General features: G+C 47.0%; 1 protein-coding gene across 3 annotated transcripts in view; it reads right to left on the reverse strand.

Annotated features, from left to right (window-relative positions):
* The window catches only part of MMP24 (matrix metallopeptidase 24), a 352,153-nt gene that overhangs the window by 176,890 nt on the left and 157,456 nt on the right, over positions 1-17,807 (reverse strand). For 2 of the 3 annotated variants that reach the window (XM_050918604.1, XM_050918607.1), the window contains one exon: positions 4,809-5,023. The exons of the other annotated variant lie outside the window; for it this stretch is intronic. In XM_050918604.1, coding sequence (XP_050774561.1) covers positions 4,809-5,023 — 215 coding nt within the window. The remainder of the gene's footprint in view (positions 1-4,808; positions 5,024-17,807) is intronic. 3 annotated transcript variants of the gene reach the window in all.

Raw genomic sequence — 17,807 nt, forward strand, 5'->3', positions numbered from 1 at the left:
CATTGGGTGGAAGTGGGCTATTCTCAAAAATTGACAAGAAGGGAGGAAAAAACACTTTTGTAGTGCTAATGAGTTCAGTGTAATCAAGGTGGCCCATTTCAAACAGCTGACAAGAAGGTGTGAGTATCAGCAGGGGGAAAATTAGTTTTTGTAGTGACCTAATTTGGTGTCAGGCCTGAATAAAGACTGGGAGTGGCTGTGTCACTACAAAAACCTCTACACTGAATGCTTCCACCGACGTGCACAGGCAGAAATTGTGGAAAAACAACATCGCTTGCCTCATAACCTAAGTTGTGCAGAACGCAATGCCATCCACAGCCTCAGAAACCACCCAGACATTATCATCAAAGAGGCTGATAAAGGAGGTGCTGTTGTGATCATGAACAGGTCTGACTACCAAAAGGAGGCTACCAGACAACTCTCCAACACCAAATTCTACAGGCCACTTCCCTCAGATCCCACTAAGGAATACACTAAGAAACTGCAACATCTACTCAGGACATTCCCTACACTAACACTGGAACAAATCAACATACCCTTAGAGCCCCGACCAGGGTTATTCTATCTACAACCCAAGATCCACAAACCCGGAAATCCTGGACGCCCCATCATCTTGGGCATTGGCACTCTCACTGAAGGACTGTCTGGATATGTGGACTCTCTACTCAGACCCTATGCCACCAGCGCTCCCAGCTATCTCCGTGACACCACTGATTTCCTGAGGAAACTACAATGCATTGGTGACCTTCCAGAAAACACCATCCTAGCCACCATGGATGTAGAGGCTCTCTACACAAACATCCCACACACAGATGGAATACAAGCTGTCAGGAACAGTATCCCTGATGATGCTACAGCACAACTGGCTGCTGAGCTCTGTGCCTTTATCCTCACACACAACTATTTCAAATTTAATGACAATTTATATCTCCAGATCAGTGGCACAGCTATGGGCACCCGCATGGCCCCACAATATGCCAACATTTTTATGTCCGACCTGGAACAACGCTTCCTCAGCTCTCGTCCACTCATGCCCCTTCTCTACCTACGCTACATTGAAGACATCTTTATCATCTGGACCCATGGGAAGGAGTCTCTGGAAAAATTCCACTACGATTTCAACAGCTTCCACCTCACCATGAACCTCAGCCTGGACCAATCTACATGGGAGGTCCACTTCCTAGACACCACGGTGCAAATAAGTGATGGTCACATTAACACCACCCTGTACCGAAAACGTACCGACCGCTATGCCTACCTTCATGCCTCCAGCTTCCATCCCGGGCACATCACACGATCCATTGTCTACAGCCAAGCACTGAGGTACAACTGCATCTGCTCTAACCCCTCAGACAGAGACCAACACCTACAAAATCTCCACCAAGCATTCTCAAAACTACAATACCCACATGAGGAAATAAGGAAACAGATCAACAGAGCCAGACGTGTACCCAGAAGCCTCCTACTGCAAGACAAACCCAAGAAAGAAACCAACAGGACTCCACTGGCCATCACATACAGTCCCCAGCTAAAACCTCTCCAATGCATCATCAGGGACCTACAACCCATCCTGGACAATGATCCTACACTTTCACAGGCCTTGGGTGGCAGGCCAGTCCTCGCCCACAGGCAACCTGCCAACCTGAAACATATTCTCACCAGTAACTGCACACCGCACCATAGTAACTCTAGCTCAGGAACCAATCCATGCAACAAACCTCGATGCCAACTCTGCCCACATATCTACACCAGCGACACCATCACAGGACCTAACCAGATCAGCCACACCATCACCGGTTCATTCACCTGCACCACCACCAATGTAATATATGCCATCATATGCCAGCAATGCCCCTCTGCTATGTACATCGGCCAAACTGGACAGTCGCTACGGAAAAGGATAAATGGACACAAATCAGATATTAGGAATGGCAATATACAAAAACCTGTAGGAGAACACTTCAGCCTCCCTGGCCACACTATAGCAGACCTTAAGGTGGCTATCCTGCAGCAAAAAAACTTCAGGACCAGACTTCAAAGAGAAACTGCTGAGCTTCAGTTCATCTGCAAATTTGACATCATCAGCTCAGGATTAAACAAAGACTGTGAATGGCTTGCCAATTACAGAACCAGTTTCTCCTCCCTTGGTTTTCACACCTCAACTGATAGAACAGGGCCTCATCTTCCCTGATTGAACTACCTCATTATCTCTAGCTTGCCTGCATATATATACCTGCCCCTGGAAATTTCCACTACATGCATCTGACGAAGTGGGTATTCACCCACGAAAGCTCATGCTCCAAAACGTCTGTTAGTCTATAAGGTGCCACAGGACTCTTTGCTGCTTTTACAAAAACTAATTTCCCCACCTGCTGATACTCACACCTTCTTGTCAACTGTTTGAAATGAGCCACCTTGATTACATTGAACTCATTAAAAGCAGCAAAGAGTCCTGTTGGAGCATGAGCTTTCGTGGGTGAATACCCACTTCGTCGGATGCACTTCGTTGTCTTTGCTGCTTTTACAGATCCAGACTAACATGGCTACCCCTCTGATAATTGAACTCATTAGCACTACAAAAGTGATTTTCCTCCCTTCTTGTCAACTGTTGAGAATAGCCCACTTCCACCTTAATTGAATTGGCTCGTTAGCACTGACCCCCCACACACACACACTTGGTAAGGCAACGCTCATCTTTTCATGTGCTGTATATTTATACCTGCTACTGTATTTTCCATTCCATGCATTTGATGAAGTGGGTTTTAGCCCATGAAAGCTTATGCTCAAATAAATTTGTTAGTCGCTAAGGTGCCACAAGTACTCCTCGTTGTTTTTGCTGATACAGACTAACACGGCTACCAGTCTGAAACCATCCCATTTCTCAAAAGGAACAGGAGTACTTGTGGCACCTTAGAGACTAACAAATTTATTTCAGCATAAGCTTTTGTGGGCTACAGCTCATTTCTTTGGATGCATTGAATGGAGCACATTCTATGTTCCATTCTATGCATCCAAAGAAGTGAGCTGTAGCCCACGAAAGCTTGTGCTGAAATAAATGTGTTAGTCTCTAAGGTGCCATAAGTACTCCTGTTCTTTTTGCGGATACAGACTAACACGGCTGCTACTCTGAAACCCATCCCATTTCTATTACTCCAGTTTTCAAGGTCCTTCAGATCTTCTTGTATGATATTCTGATCCTCTTCCATACTGGCAACACTTTCCAACTTCATGACATCCACAAATTTTATTAGCACACTCACACTATTTGTGCCACAGTTAGTACTAAAAATGTGAAATAAGATTGGTCCCAAGACTGATCCCTGATGAACTCCATTAGTGACCTCCCTCCAGCCTGATAGTTCACCTTTCAGCATGACCCATTGTAGTCTCCTCTTTAACCAGTTCCTTATCCACCTTTCAATTCTCATATTAATCCCATCTTCTCCATTTTAACTAATAATAACTAACAATTAATGGATGTATAGTACTTGTAAATTCTCAGAATATTCATTCTGTTCTCCCAGAGGACTTGCCATATTTTTCATATAAATAAAAAGGCTGAATCCCTTCTTTAAGTATAAAAAGGAACTCAACCTTAACAATGACGCTGAGACTGGCACCTCCATAACAAATATTTGAGCTTTAGGATCTAACCCAACTCTAAGAGCTAGATCCACAAAGGAGAGTACGCTACTAGTTGCCACATTAAGCACCTATATCCAAAATTTAGATCCCTGAAACCACTGCCTAGCCCTGAATTCCTGCTAGTAAAGTCCCCATGGTGCCTAAATTTGCATCAGTGGACATGCATTTCCCCACTTAAGTATTGACACTGTTGAGCTTCTTGGTGGCTGACTCACATCTAGGCCTCATCAGGATCCTCAAACTAGGCATTCTCCCCCATGTCTCCCCTGCCAGGTCTGATCTGGTCGCTGTTCTCAGAATATGCTTACACCCTCAGAGACCAGCAGGTTATATACCCACTCTTGACAAAAAATTGCAGTTTTTTTTAGAAAGGCCCCTTCCCTGCTTTATCGGTGCCTCCAGCCATCTCAGAGCAGTGCTAGGTAATGTGCTCAGGGAGGCAACGTGGGCTAGTCAATACAGTACTGGACTGTGACTCAGGAGATCTGTGTTGTACTCCTGGTTCTTTCACTGGTCTGCTAGGTGACCTTGGGCAAGTCATGGAGCTTCTCTATGCCTGTTTCCCCATGTATAAAACAGGTATAATGAAACTGACCTCCTTTGTAAAGTACTTTCAGTTCTACTGATGAAAAGAGCTAAGTAGTAGTAAAGTAAGATGTCATCACAATGCTGATGTATTCTAGATACAGATTTGTTCATATAGCTTTATGATTACATCTGCTATGTAGGAAGAATTCCAGTGAACAATGAATTAGTGAAAGAAGGGTGCTTCTCAACTGCAGGCTGCACGGCTGTTTAGAAGAGTCTGCTATCTGATATTTTTGCTTTAAAAACATTACACAGAACCTGGTTTATTTTTTGTCAAGGATGCAGGTAATTCTGAAGGCAAAACAAAATTATGAACATCACAAAGAACACTCTTTCATTTATGCCCTTCTCCTTAGGCACCATGCCAAGCGTTAGTAAAGTATTTTCAAATCTGCTAAAACTTTCCTTTTAAAATTCTCATGCTCATTGATTATGTCAGTTACACATAATAGAACTGTTTTCAGCAGAGCAAAGTGGTACCATAAAATAGCTGATAATGTGTAATTATTTACACTTATTATTCTTTTCCAGGATATAAAGCTTAGAAAACATCATTGGTAAGACTGATTTAGTACCTTGAAAACAAACATTTCTCCTCTAAACAGAGCCACAGTGTTAAAGTTGCCATCACAGATGTTGGGTTTCATGCCTGGAGTTGATGGCCTATCACCTAAAGGTGGCCTGGGGGGTCTTGGCTGTCTTTCGTGTTTCCTTTCCGAAGGGGAATGAATCCTGCGCACAGGAAGAGTTGGTAAAGGTCTGGTGGGCTCCAGTGGCTCAGCAGGTGGACCTAAAAAACAAAAGAAAACTGATTAGAAAGGTGAACAGTTAGAATGCCTGTTTTTAGTCGTAGGACATTTGACAGCCAACACACTGATCAAATATTCCTGCCCAGGGATTCACCAGAAATCTCTCACTCGTTCCTTTGGGCAGGTCTATGCTAGAAGCACTGCACTGGCACAGCTGCATCACTGCCATGTGTCTGGTGAAGAAGCTCTATGCCGACGGGAGAGCACCGGTGCGGACAGTGCTTAGGTCGCTGTAACTTGTGTCGCTTGCGGGGGGGAGGGGGCAGGTCTTTTTCCACTTAAGCAGCAGTGTAGACCTGCCCTTACACATTGCACAGACATGCGCAGCAGTTGCCAGACAGGAGAGCTGGAGAAGGGGAGCATTCACCTAACTTGAACTGTAGGACAGGTGCTTCCAGGAAGAGTAACAGGAGAAAAGTCAGAGCTATTCTGAAACAATAAGAATTTAACATGAGTTAATGTATTGAAGTGTCTGTTCACAGATGCAAGGAGTATGGGAGACAACCAAGAAGGAATATGAAGTAACAACGCCAGCTACAACTCCTGCTGTGGGGAGAGGCAATAGCTATTTAATGGCACCACAGAACAGCTGAAGTCAGGAGGTGAAAAATAATACAGTAGCCAATGGAAAGGGCAAGGGATGCAGAATGCAATTACCCCAGTTCAGTTTAGCCAGGCTATTGGGTTTGACACCCCTTCTTGCAGAATAATACCATGGGCTCGCTAATGGACGTACATGAGCAGGACTAACTCAAATGATGGCAGCTCCCGCACCACACCGTCCTTAACGCCCAGTCTGGGGAACTGCTCAGAAGAGTGAAACCACGGCCACTGCCTTTCATAGAAGGTTTCCAGTTTGAGCACTTCTGTGATCTGACCGAATGATGGCACCAACATGCAGAAACATTACGTACTGTAAAGATATACAATGAGCTCATTGCTATGTGGAAACTTGTACCCTAAACTGTACAAGGCAATAAACATCCTTCTGAGCCTGTTAGATAGAAATGCTGTTAAAAGTGAGAGGAAAAACTGGTACCATCTGGCTGAAGCGAAAAGGACTGTGATAAAGGCTCTGCCATGCTCCTGGCAAGGTCTCCAGTTGGCATAACAACAATCTCTTAGACATTGGGGTGGGCTGGATTCTGGAAATGGTTATAGCTGGAAACCCCCAAATGTGTTTTGCCTGGTTAGTTTCAATAGGCTGAGGCTGCCACCCCCCAGCTAGACAGTGCTTATGCAGGGGTCACTTAAGAGCCAGTGGGGCGAGCAGACTGGGAGTGACCTTCATCATCATGGCTGCTGCTGCACCTAACAGATTGTCTCCTGGGATGGACCCCGGCATCCACCATGATGCCAATGGGTCTGTGTTGCCCTGATCTGGAAAGACGTTCTGACCAGGCCATAGAGAGGGAATCAGATTGGCATCACTCCCTCCACAGATTAACTCCTGAACACCACCTTAGGCATGGGCCTGAGGTTCCTGCTCTCATCCCCTCCCTTGTGTATCATTTGTCCCCTCACCTTATTTCTTCTGGGTACTGACGTTATCTTTTGGGCAGCTGTCTAAAAAGCAACAGGCTTAGGCACCAAGCTGATGCCACCCTTTGCAATACTGCTGTAAGCACAGGACCAGGAAGGCAGCTAAACGCAATGCTTTAAACTCCCTGATGCTGGTGAAGGTTTGTCAGATCTTGGAGTGGCTAATAAAACCATGAGCTAGGCCTGTAATTTCCCAGCAGAAAGCACCAGAGGCAGAAGTTGCATCCATCTTTGCTATATTTTTCTGTCTCATTTTGTGTGATTTTGCCTAGTTTTGCTTTAAAGAAAAGAACTAGATTTATGAACAAATGATGAATATGGGGGTTACCAGGGCTCTCCCCCGAGGTATAAAGTGTCACATTCAGGCCTGATAGGAATTCCTGTTACAAACAGGGAATTCTTTGCCAGTTGGCACTGAGGGATTCTTAGTGTCCCACCCTGCCACACCAGTAAATCCTCTCCGCAAACCCACACACCTAACTCCCTCCCAGGACCCACCCCTACTCCCTTGCTGCTGACAGCTCTGAGGAGTGTCCCATGACTCTGCAGGCCTTCTCCACTAGAGGTGTTTTCTCCTTCAATTCTGCCATTTCTGTGGCCAACCAACAATACAGTACTTCCACATTTTTTTCGTGGAGAGAGTTCCTTAGGAGGGGATCAGCTAAATGGAAAGAGAAGGGAGGTGAGGGGGATGGGGCAGAAGAGTGTAAGAAGGGCAGGTGTGGCGTGAATCTGAGGTGAAGAGACTCAGGCGAGATGGGGAGGATTGAAGCAAACAATTTATCAGCACAGGGCAGAGTCAGAACTTTCTACAGTTTTGACTGGAATGTCCAAAGGTGAAAAAGGTCCCTGCTTTGGTTGCATCTGTTCCTACTGGCTGGAGTCTCTGGCTAGCTCGTCTTTGCAGTTTTGCTCCAAGGCCACATAAGGTCTGTCCACACTGCAATTAGACACCCACAGCTCACCTGAGCCAGCTGACTCAGGCTAAGGGGCCATTTAATTGCAATTTGGGCTTGGTCTGCAGCATAGGGGCCAACTTTCCCCAGCGCCGGTGCATGCTCATGCCCCCCCCCGCCCCTGGTCCTGCCCCAACTCCACCTTCTCCTTGCCCCTATTGGACCCCTTCCCCAAATCCCCGCCCCGGCCCTGCCTCTTCCCCGAGTGCATTGCATTCTCTCTCCTCCCCCGTCCCCCCTCCCTCCCAGCCGTGCAAAACAGCTGTTTCACGGTGCAAGTGCTGGGAGCTAGGGGGAAAAAGCGGGCACGGGATGCGCTCTGGGAAGGAGGCGGTGGCAGAGGTGAGCTGGGGGGGGCAGGGAGCTGCAGCACCCACTAATTTTTCCCTGTGGGTGCTCCAGCCCCGGAGCACCCATGGAGTCGGCACCTATGGTCTGCAGTGCAAGCTCTGCAAGCCTTCCATTACACAGAGACCTAGAGTCTGGGCTTCAGCCCAAACCGAATGTCTACACTTCAATTAAACAGCCCCTTAGCCTGAGACCTGCGAGTCCAAGTCAGCTGGCATGGGCCAGCTGCGGGCCAGAAAGGCATTCGGTCTGGATTTGAAGACATCAAGAAATGGAGAATCCACCACATTCATTGGTAGTTTTTACCAATGGTCAATCACCTTCACTGTTAAAAATGTGTGCCTTGTTTCTAAGTTTATTTTGTGTGGCTTCATCTTCCAGCCACAGGTTCTTGTTATACTGTTATCCTCTAGATTAAAGAGAGCTATAGTACCTAGTATTATCTCCCCATGAACATACTTAGACTCTATAATCAAATAAACTTACTTTTCTTTTCGATACGCTAAACAAATGGAGCTCTTTAAAGCTCTCTCACTGCAAAGCATTTTCTCCAGCCCTTGAATCATTTTTGTGGCTCTTTTCTCCACAAGAAGCTCATGGTGAGTTGTTTGTCCACTGTGACCCCTAAACCCTTTTCAGAGTCACTGCTTTCCAGGACACAGTCCCCCCATCTGGAAGATATGGCCAGCGTTCATTGTTCCTGGATGTGTAACTTTGCACTTGGCTGCATTAAAACATATTTTGTTTGAAGTGGTCCAGTTTACAAAGAGAACTCAATTATTCTGTATGATTGCTCTGTCCTCATTATTATTTATCACTCTGCCAATCTTTGTTTCATCTGTAAATTTTATTAGCAGTGATTTTATATTTACTTCAAAATATTGGTGAAAATATTGAATTTCATTGGGCCTAGAACTGATCCCTGAGGAAGCCTACTGGAAACACCCTTATTCAATGATGATTCCTCATTGACTGTTACTTTCTGAGATTTGTCACTTAGCCAGTTCATAATCCATTTAGCATGTACTTTATTGATATTGTATAGAGGTAATTTTTAATCAGAATGCTGTGTGATAAAAAGTCAAATACTGTACAAAAGTCTAAATATATTACATCTATGCAGCTGTTGTAATCTTCTCAAAGAATGAAATCAGATGTTTAACAGGACCTATTTTCCATAAAGCCATGTTGACTGTAATTAATTATATTTCCATCCTTGAATTATTTATCAATTGAATCTTGTATACATTTTTTTCATTTTTTTGCTTGGGACTGATGTCAGGCTAACTGTCCTAGTTACTCTGGTCATCTCGTTTGCCTATTTGGAATATTGGAACTGTAACAGAATGTACCCCTGTATTCACACCCCACACGCTATTGTAACAATCATTTGAAAACTCATAATTTGCTGATCAGTATCATCCTGATAAAATATGTGTTGCAACATTGTTTGTGAAATTATAAGATTCCACTAAATGGTGTTTTTAACACTTGTTCCAAACAGAGGTTGGCAAACAGGTCTGTCTCAAACAAAGGAATGTGTGCTCTGCTTAATTTGTATTTAAGCAGTAAATGGAATCATCAAGCAGGAAAGAAAACAAAGAACGCTAAAATCAGTGAGAAAAAAACAGCAGGGAACATCCTTCCACATAGACAGTTTGTCTTCTGGTACCCAACTGTAAATGTTTTTCAAGAGGGGTAAAGAAACTATAAAAAGGAGAGACTGACACCCAGGACACCCAACCCCCCCACCCATCGATTCATAGCACGTGAAGTGACAAAGGAAGCATTCATTAGACTCTGGAAGAAGAGGTCCTGACCTAAGAAAAAACGGTTACCTATCTTCAGCAACTCTTGTTCTTTGAGATGAATTGCTCATGTCCATTCCATTCTAGATATGCACACTCACATGCACGGCCATCAGAGATTTTTGCCTTAGCTGTATCCATAGGGCTGGCTGTGGTGCCCCCTGGAGTGCCGTACTCATGCCACGGTATATCAGGTGCCACCAGCCCTGCACCCTCTCAGTTCCTTCTTGCTGACAACTCTGACAGAGGGGCAGGAGGGCAAGTAATGGAAGGAACATGAGCAACACATCTCGAAGAACAACAGTTACGAAAGGTAGGTAACTGTTTTTTCTTCTTCGAGTGCTTGCTCATGTTGATTCCATTCTAGGCAACTCGCAAGCAGAATCAGTGGAGGTCGGCTCAGAGTTCACCATCATGCAGTTTGTAGCATAGCTCTGCCAAAGCTGGCATCATCCCGAGCTTGCTGAGTCAGCGCATAGTGTTAAGCGAATGTGTGGACAGACAACCAGGTCATGACCTGACAGATCTCTTGGATCAGCACCTGTGTAAGGAAGGCTGCCAAAGATGCCTGTGCCCTAGTCGAGTGAGCTGTAACTATCGGTAGCAGGGGCACCTTTGCTTGCTCGTAGCAGTAGCAGATACAGGCTGTGATCCACAAAGATATTCTTTGGGCAGAGACAGGGCAACCTTTCATCCTGTCTGCGATCGCCACAAACAACTGCGTTGACTTACGGAATGACTTCATTCTGTCTGTGTAGAAGTCCAGAGCCCATCTGACATCCAGGGCATGCAACCTGCATTCCTCATCCATCGTGTGGGGCTTAGGACAAAGGACCAGCAAGTATATATCTTGACCAGTATGGAACTGGGAGATGACCTTGCATAGAAAGGCTGGGTGCAGATGCAGCTGAACCTTGTCCTTATAGAAGACCATGTAAGGTGTTTCAGATGTTAGCGCTCTGATTTCGGACACTCGAATAGCTGAAGTTATGGCAACTAGGAAGGAGACCATCCAGGAGAGAAGCAAGAGGGAGCAGGAAGCTAGGGGCTTGAAGGGGGGACCCACGAGCAGTAACAGCACAAGATTTAGGTCCTAAGTGGGTACCGGATCCCGGACATGCAGGTAAAGGCACTCCAGGCCCTTCAGAAACCGTGGCGTAATAGGGTGAGTGAAGACTGACCTGCCTTGAAATGGAAGATGGAATGTCAAAATGGCCACCAGGTGCAACTTGACTGAAGATAGTGACAAGCACTGGAGCTTAAGGTGCAGCAAATAGTCCAGGACGTCCTGCAGTGGGATGCGACGATCCAAGGCCCAACAAGCAATTCACTTCCACTTTGCCACATAGGTAGCTCGGGTAGAAGGCTTCCTGCTGCTCAGCAAGACTTGCTGGACACCAGGGGAACATTGCTGATTCTCTCCACTCACCCACACAGCAGCCAGGCTGTCAAATGCAGCACCACCAGGTTTGGGTGCAGCACATTGCTGTGATTCTGGGACAGCAGATCCAGCTGAAGAAGCAGCTGCAGGCTGGTGACTGCCGACAGACTCAGCAGCATGCCTAACCAGTGTTGATGAGGCCATGATGACCTTGGCCTTGTCTTGCTTCACCTTCAGGAGGAACCTGTGGATCAAGGGCACCGTCAGGAAAGAGTACATCAGCGCTCCCGACCATGAATTCAGAAAAGTGTCCGACAGGCAGCCCTTGTCCCTGCCCTGCAGAGATCAGAACACATGGAACTTCCTGTTCTGCCTGGACGTGAACAGGTCCACCTGGGGATTCCACCACTTGCAGAAGATCAGACTGACTACCTCTGGAGGGAGTGACCATTCGTGGTGAGATGAGAAGGTCCTGTTGAGGCGATCCACCAAAACATTCTTGGTCCCTGCCAGGTGGGCGGCCACTAGGTGAATGGTGTTCCTCATGCAAAAGTCCCAGAGGCTGAGCACTTCTTGATAAAGGGCTGAAGACCTGTCGCCCATGTCTGTTGATGTAATACATCGGGGTAGTATTGTTCCTCAGGACCTGCACCACTTTGCCCCTCAAGTGGGGCAAGAAAGCCTGATAGGCCAGTCGAATCACCCTGAGCTCCCTTACATTGATGTGGAGGGCCAGGTTGGGTTGTTGCCAATGACTCTGGGTGTTGAGTTCACCCAGGCAGGCTCCCCAGCCCAGATCCAAAGCACTGGAGACCAGGGTGAGAGATGGGGTCGGGGACACAGAGGGAACTCCTTGGAGCACAGAACTGGGATTCCATCACGAGTCCAGCAACAGTAGGACATGGCTCGGTACCATGACTACGTGGTCTAGGGGTGCCTGCTTGGAATGTAAGCTGAGGCCAGCCATGTTTGCAGAGGCCTTATATGAAGATGGGCATAGCTGACCACATATGTGCACGCAGCCATGCAGCCCAATAGTCGCAGACGTGTGGGCCGTGGCAAGCAGGCGAGCTTGTATGGGGAGACTAAGCCTGCCATGGCCTGAAAACTATGAGTTGGACTAGTGTTAACATGGACTTTTCTGCATTTATCAACAGACCTATGTCCAGTGCAGGTGGAACACACCAGATCAAGGCTCCTTTGTACCTGTTCCGGAGACCTGTCCTTGATGAGCCAGTCATCGAGATACAGAAATATCTGGACCCCCTGACATCTGAGGTAAGCTGCCACTGGCGCCACGCATTTTGTAAACACCCTGGGAGTCAAGGACAGGCCAAAAGGTAGCACCGTGAACTGAAAGTGTTGCCCAGCTACTATGAAGTGCAGGAACCATCTGTGTCCCGGGAATATGGAGACATGGAAGTACGTGTTCTTTAAGTTGAGAGCGGCAAACCAGTCCCCTGGATCCAGGGAAGGGATGATGGGGGTCAGGGAGACCATGCGGAATTTCAACTTCTTGAGAGACATGTTGAGGCTTCACAGGTCCAGAATGGGTCTCAGGCCCCCTTTTGCCTTCGGGATTAGAAAGCAGTGGGAATAGAATCCTCCTCCTTCCATATCCTGAAGAACATTCTCTTCAGCACCCAAGTCCAGGAGTTTCTTGACCTCCTGAATGAGGAGATGCTCATGAGAAGAGTCCCTGAAGAGGGATGGGAAAGGGCGGCCAAGAATTGCAGGGTATAGCCCCAAGCAACTATGTCCAGGATCCAGCGGTCCGAAGTAACCCTGGACCAGGCCAGACAATAAGGGGAGAGACAGTCGAGGAAAGGACGGGAAGGATCTGGGCAGATGGCTGGTGTGTCGCTCCCAGGTGCACCCTCAAAATGAGCTCTTCTGGTCCCCTTGATGCTTAGCTGGGACAGGCTGCACAGGAAAGCAGGACGATGACACACGGTGGTGGCTAAACCTGGTGTCCCTTTTCTTTGTAGGCCCTTGACGAGGCTGCCCCTGTCACAGTGGCAAAGGAGGTCAGAATGACTGCCTCGAAATCCAAGGAGTGTTCATCCCCAAAGAGCAGAGAATTGCCGATGTGTCCTTAAGGCCATGCAGCCACACATCTGTCTGGTCAGAGAAAACGCCAACACCATCAAATGAGAGGTCCTGGATAGAGGCTTGCACCTCCTGGGACAGGCCTGTGGTCTGGAGTGAGGAACTGCACTTCATAACCACTGCTGAGGCGACCACCAAGGCAGCCAAATCAACCACATCCCAGGCCATTTGGGGGAAGCACTGAGCCACCATGGTGCCATCCTCCACCAGAGTTGCAAAATCCTGGGCCACCTCCTGGGGCATGGAGTCTTTGAACTTGAGGAGGGAGTCCCACAAGTTAAAATTATAGTGGCCCAAGAGGGCCTGGTGGTTCGCCACCCGAAACTGGAGGCTGGCAGTAGAATAAAACTTGCAACCAAACAAGTCAAACCTCTTAGCGTCTTTATTTTTAAGGGTGGAACTGGTGGGACCCTGTTTATCCCTCTCGTTGGCCGCACAGGGATGAAGTGCTTTTTCTTCGCTCTCTTGGACGTGGGCGGAATAGAGGACGGGGTTTGCCAAATAAACTTGGCAATGTTCAGGGCCCCCTTGTGCACGGGGAGTGTGAGCTGGGCTGGGGTGGCTGCCGAGAGCACAATGAACAATGCGTCCATCTGCTCCTTTATCTCTTCTGCCTTGAGGGCCAAGTTCAAAGCCACCCTACGGAGCAGTGCCTGATGCTCCTTGAAATCGTCCGATGAGCTAGCTCTGGAGGGGCCCACCACCGCCTCATCTGGGGAGGAGGAGGAAGATTGGATCACTGGGGGAGGCCCGCCAGTGTCTTCCCCTGATGGGGAGGGTAGCTTTGGTGTGGGCACCGGTTCCTCACCCACGATGGTCACTGAAGCCATGGGTGCTGACTACGGACTGTCTGATGCAGCAACCGAGGGCTGTTGGGAGTGGACTAATGGCATGACAGGAACCCTCCCAGGCATTGCAATAAGGCCATAGGGTCGGCCATTGACAGATGCTCCCTCCAGAGCCCAGTCCTGTTGCTGCCTGGGGGAGAGGCTGAACTGTGCCTCTGATGTGGAGAAGTCGTTGCGCTCCGGTGACCACGGCAGGGCTGTCGAGGCCTGGGTCTGGCAGCTAACCATCGACACCGGTGATCAGTGCCAGGAGCGTTCCGACTGGTGCTGGGAGTAGGGATAGCGGTGTCATGTCAGGGACTGGCCTCAAGGTCTCAGCATTGGTAAACAACTACATGACGAGGACCGGTGCTGAGGAGGTCCACTACACCAGGGAGAGCTTTAGCACAAAGAAGGGGACCGGGAATGCGGTACCTATGCCTGGTAATGATGTACCAGAGACCTGGACCGCGGAGATCAAGAGCCTGGCAACTTAGGGCTCTGTCTTGGCTCTGGCGACTAGTGGCACTCACTCATCTTGTCCGAGGCCTTACTGGAGGGCTTGTTTTCATGGGGAGCCTTAGCCGGGTCCTTTGCTGAATGTGGTGCTTGCTGCGGTGGGAGCTCTTCTGGCTGTGCAGGCATGAAGAGCTGAGTGGGCACTGACTGCACCATCCGCTTGGACCCTGTACTGCTCCCCGGAGTTGGTGGCGGGTCTTTTCCGAGGGAGGAACTCCCCAGGGCAGATCCCTTGTTTGGGTCCGGAGTGGGCATAAGACACAAATAGGGTCCTTTGCCCAGAGCACCTTTATCAGGCTTGCCTGGTTCCATCTTCTTCAGCTTCTTTTTCAGCACCAAGGACAGTGCCAGGAGAAGCCCAGTGACCAGGGTGTGCTACATACCAAGGCTGAAGTGCTGGGTGCCATTTCAGGCTGAGCTGTCTCCGAGACTGAGTGCAGGGCTGCCTGCATCAGGAGGGCCCCGAGACGTACATTGCATCGCGTTTCCACTGCGTCCGAGGACAAAAGTTCTAACAGATGTGACAACGCTCCTTCACGTGGGACTTCCTGAGGCACTGCAGTCCACTATCTAGTGGGTCTGTTACACATGGAGCAGGGCTTAAAACCTGGAGAACAGGGCATGCCAGGGCAAAGCCCCACTGGGACCCTAAATAACTGAACACTTTACAGCTACTTAACTACTAACTAACAAACAATAGAACTATTTACAACTGGAAGCACAAGCTTGAGACAGGAAAGGAATCACTAGCCACTTGTGAAGCAAGGGACAGAGGCACTCCAACTGACCACCATGTGGACCTGATACACCATGGCATGAGTGCAGCGGGGTGCTACAGCCGGCCCTACGGATACCGCTAAGGCAAAAATCTCTGACGGGTGCGGACTTGGGTGCGCGCACACACCTAGAATTGAATCAACATGAGCAAGCACTCAAAGAAAAAATTTGGTCAGTGAGACTGTTGAAAGCCTGTGGTGAGAAAACTCTGCATTAAGTTTAACACGGTTTGTTATTTTAGGCACTAGATGCATTTTACTCTATCTTTATTTTTCATGTAACCATTTCTGACTTTTATGCCTCATTCCTTGCACTCACTTAAAATCTCTCTCTTGTTTTATCTAATCCCTTGTCTTTGAACTGAAGTGTCCAGGAAATTCCATTTGGGATGGCAAGCTGTGTGCATATTATTCCTTTCAAAGAAATATTGGACCTAATATAGCTTGGGTATTGTATAGCAGTACAGGGCATACACGGAGGATGGGTTCCACCTAAACCAAAATGGAATCAGATTGCTGGAACTTAAAATTAAAAAGGTCATAGAGCAGTTTTTAAACTAAGGGATGGGGGAAAGCCAACAGGGTGCAGAGGAGCACGTGGATCGGACAGAGACATCCCTTAGGGGAGGATTGATTCATGGAGATTCTCTGTGTTCTAGTAAGAAGAAGAGGATGGATACAGGTAGGATCTTATAAGAAACAGTCAAATGAAAAAGAGTCCCATTCAATTACATCCTGTAATGGCAGACAGCTAAAAAGTGACCCATTTTTAAAGTGCTTATATACAAATGCTAGTAGTTTAAATAATAAGATGGGTGAATTTGAGTGCCTCATATTAAAAGAGGATATGGGTATAATATAATATAATATAATATAATATAATATAATATAATATAATATAATATAATATAATATAATATAATATAATAATATCCAGGGCCGGTGCTTCCATTAGGCGACCCTAGGCGGTCGCCTAGGGCACCAGGATTTGGGGGTGGCATTTTGTGCCACAGAAAACAGCAGCAGGCAATCGAGCAGCTCAATGACTGCAGCTGTCACCTGCGGCATTTCGGCAGAGGATCCTTCTTCGGCGGCGCAATGGAGTGGAACAGGAAGCTCCCGTACGCCCCGTAGGGAGCGCACAAAATGCCACCCCCTGAATTCTGCCTAAGGCACCTGAAACTCTGGTGCTGCTCCTGATTATATACCCAGAAACTTGGTGGAATGAGGATAATCAATGGGACACAGTAACACCAGGGTACAAAATATATCAGAAGGACAGAACAGGTCATGCTGGTGGGGGAGTGGCACTATATGTGAAAGAAAGCTTAGAATCAAATTAAGTAAAAATCTTAAATGAACCAAACTGTACCACAGAATCTCTATGGATAGTAATTCCATGCTTGAATAATAAGAATATAGTAGTAGATATTACTGACCGCCTGACCAGGATGGTGATAGGGACTGTGAAATGCTCAGGGAGATTAGAGAGGCTATAAAAATAAAAAACTCAACAATAATGGGGGATTTCAACTATCCCCATACTGACGGGAGGGGGGTACATGTCATCTCAGGACAGGATGCAGAGATAAAGTTTCTTAACACCTTAAATAACTGCTTCTTGGAGAAGCTAGTCCTGGAACCCACAAGAAGAGAGGCAATTCTTGATTTAGTCCCAAGTGGAGAACAAGATCTGGTCCAAGGGGTAATATAGTTGGAGCACTTGGTAATAGTGACCATAATATAATTAAATTTAACATCCCTGTGGTGGGGAAAACATCCCAGCAACCCAACACTGTAGCATTTAATTTCAGAAATGAGGATTACACAAAAATGAGGAAGTTAGTTAAACAGAAATTTAAAAGTACAGTGCAAAAAATAACGAGGAGTGCTTGTGGCACCTTAGAGACTAACAAATGTATTTGGGCATAAGCTTTCGTGGGCTGGAGCCCACTTCATCAGTTGCAAAAAGTGATGTCCCTGCAAGCTGCATGGAAACTTTTTAAAGACATCATAGTAGAGGCTCAACTTAAATGTATACCCCAAATTAAAAAACACAGTAAGAGAATCAAAAAAGTGCCACCGTGGCTAAACAACAAAGTAAACAAAGCAGTGAGAGGCAAAAAGGCATCCTTTAAAAATGGAAGTTAAATCCTAGTGAGGATAATAGAAAGGAGCATGAATTTTGTCAAGTAAAGTGTAAAAATATAATTATAAAGGCCAAAAAAGAATTTGAAGAACAGCTAGCTAAAGACTCAAAAAGTAACAGCAAAAAACATTTTTAAGTACATCAGAAGCAGGAAGCCTGCTAAACAACCAGTGGATCCACTGGATGACTGAGGTGCTAAAGGAACACTCAGGGACGATAAGGCCATTGTGGAGAAACTAAATGAATTCTTTGCATCGGTCTTCATGGTTGAGGATGTGAAGGAGACTCCCAAACCTGAGCCATTTTTTTTAGGTGACAAATCTGAGGAACTGTCCCAGATTGAGGTGTCA

The sequence above is a fragment of the Gopherus flavomarginatus genome, chromosome 11 (assembly GCF_025201925.1).
Source record: "Gopherus flavomarginatus isolate rGopFla2 chromosome 11, rGopFla2.mat.asm, whole genome shotgun sequence".
In the NCBI taxonomy this organism is placed as follows: domain Eukaryota; kingdom Metazoa; phylum Chordata; order Testudines; family Testudinidae; genus Gopherus; species Gopherus flavomarginatus.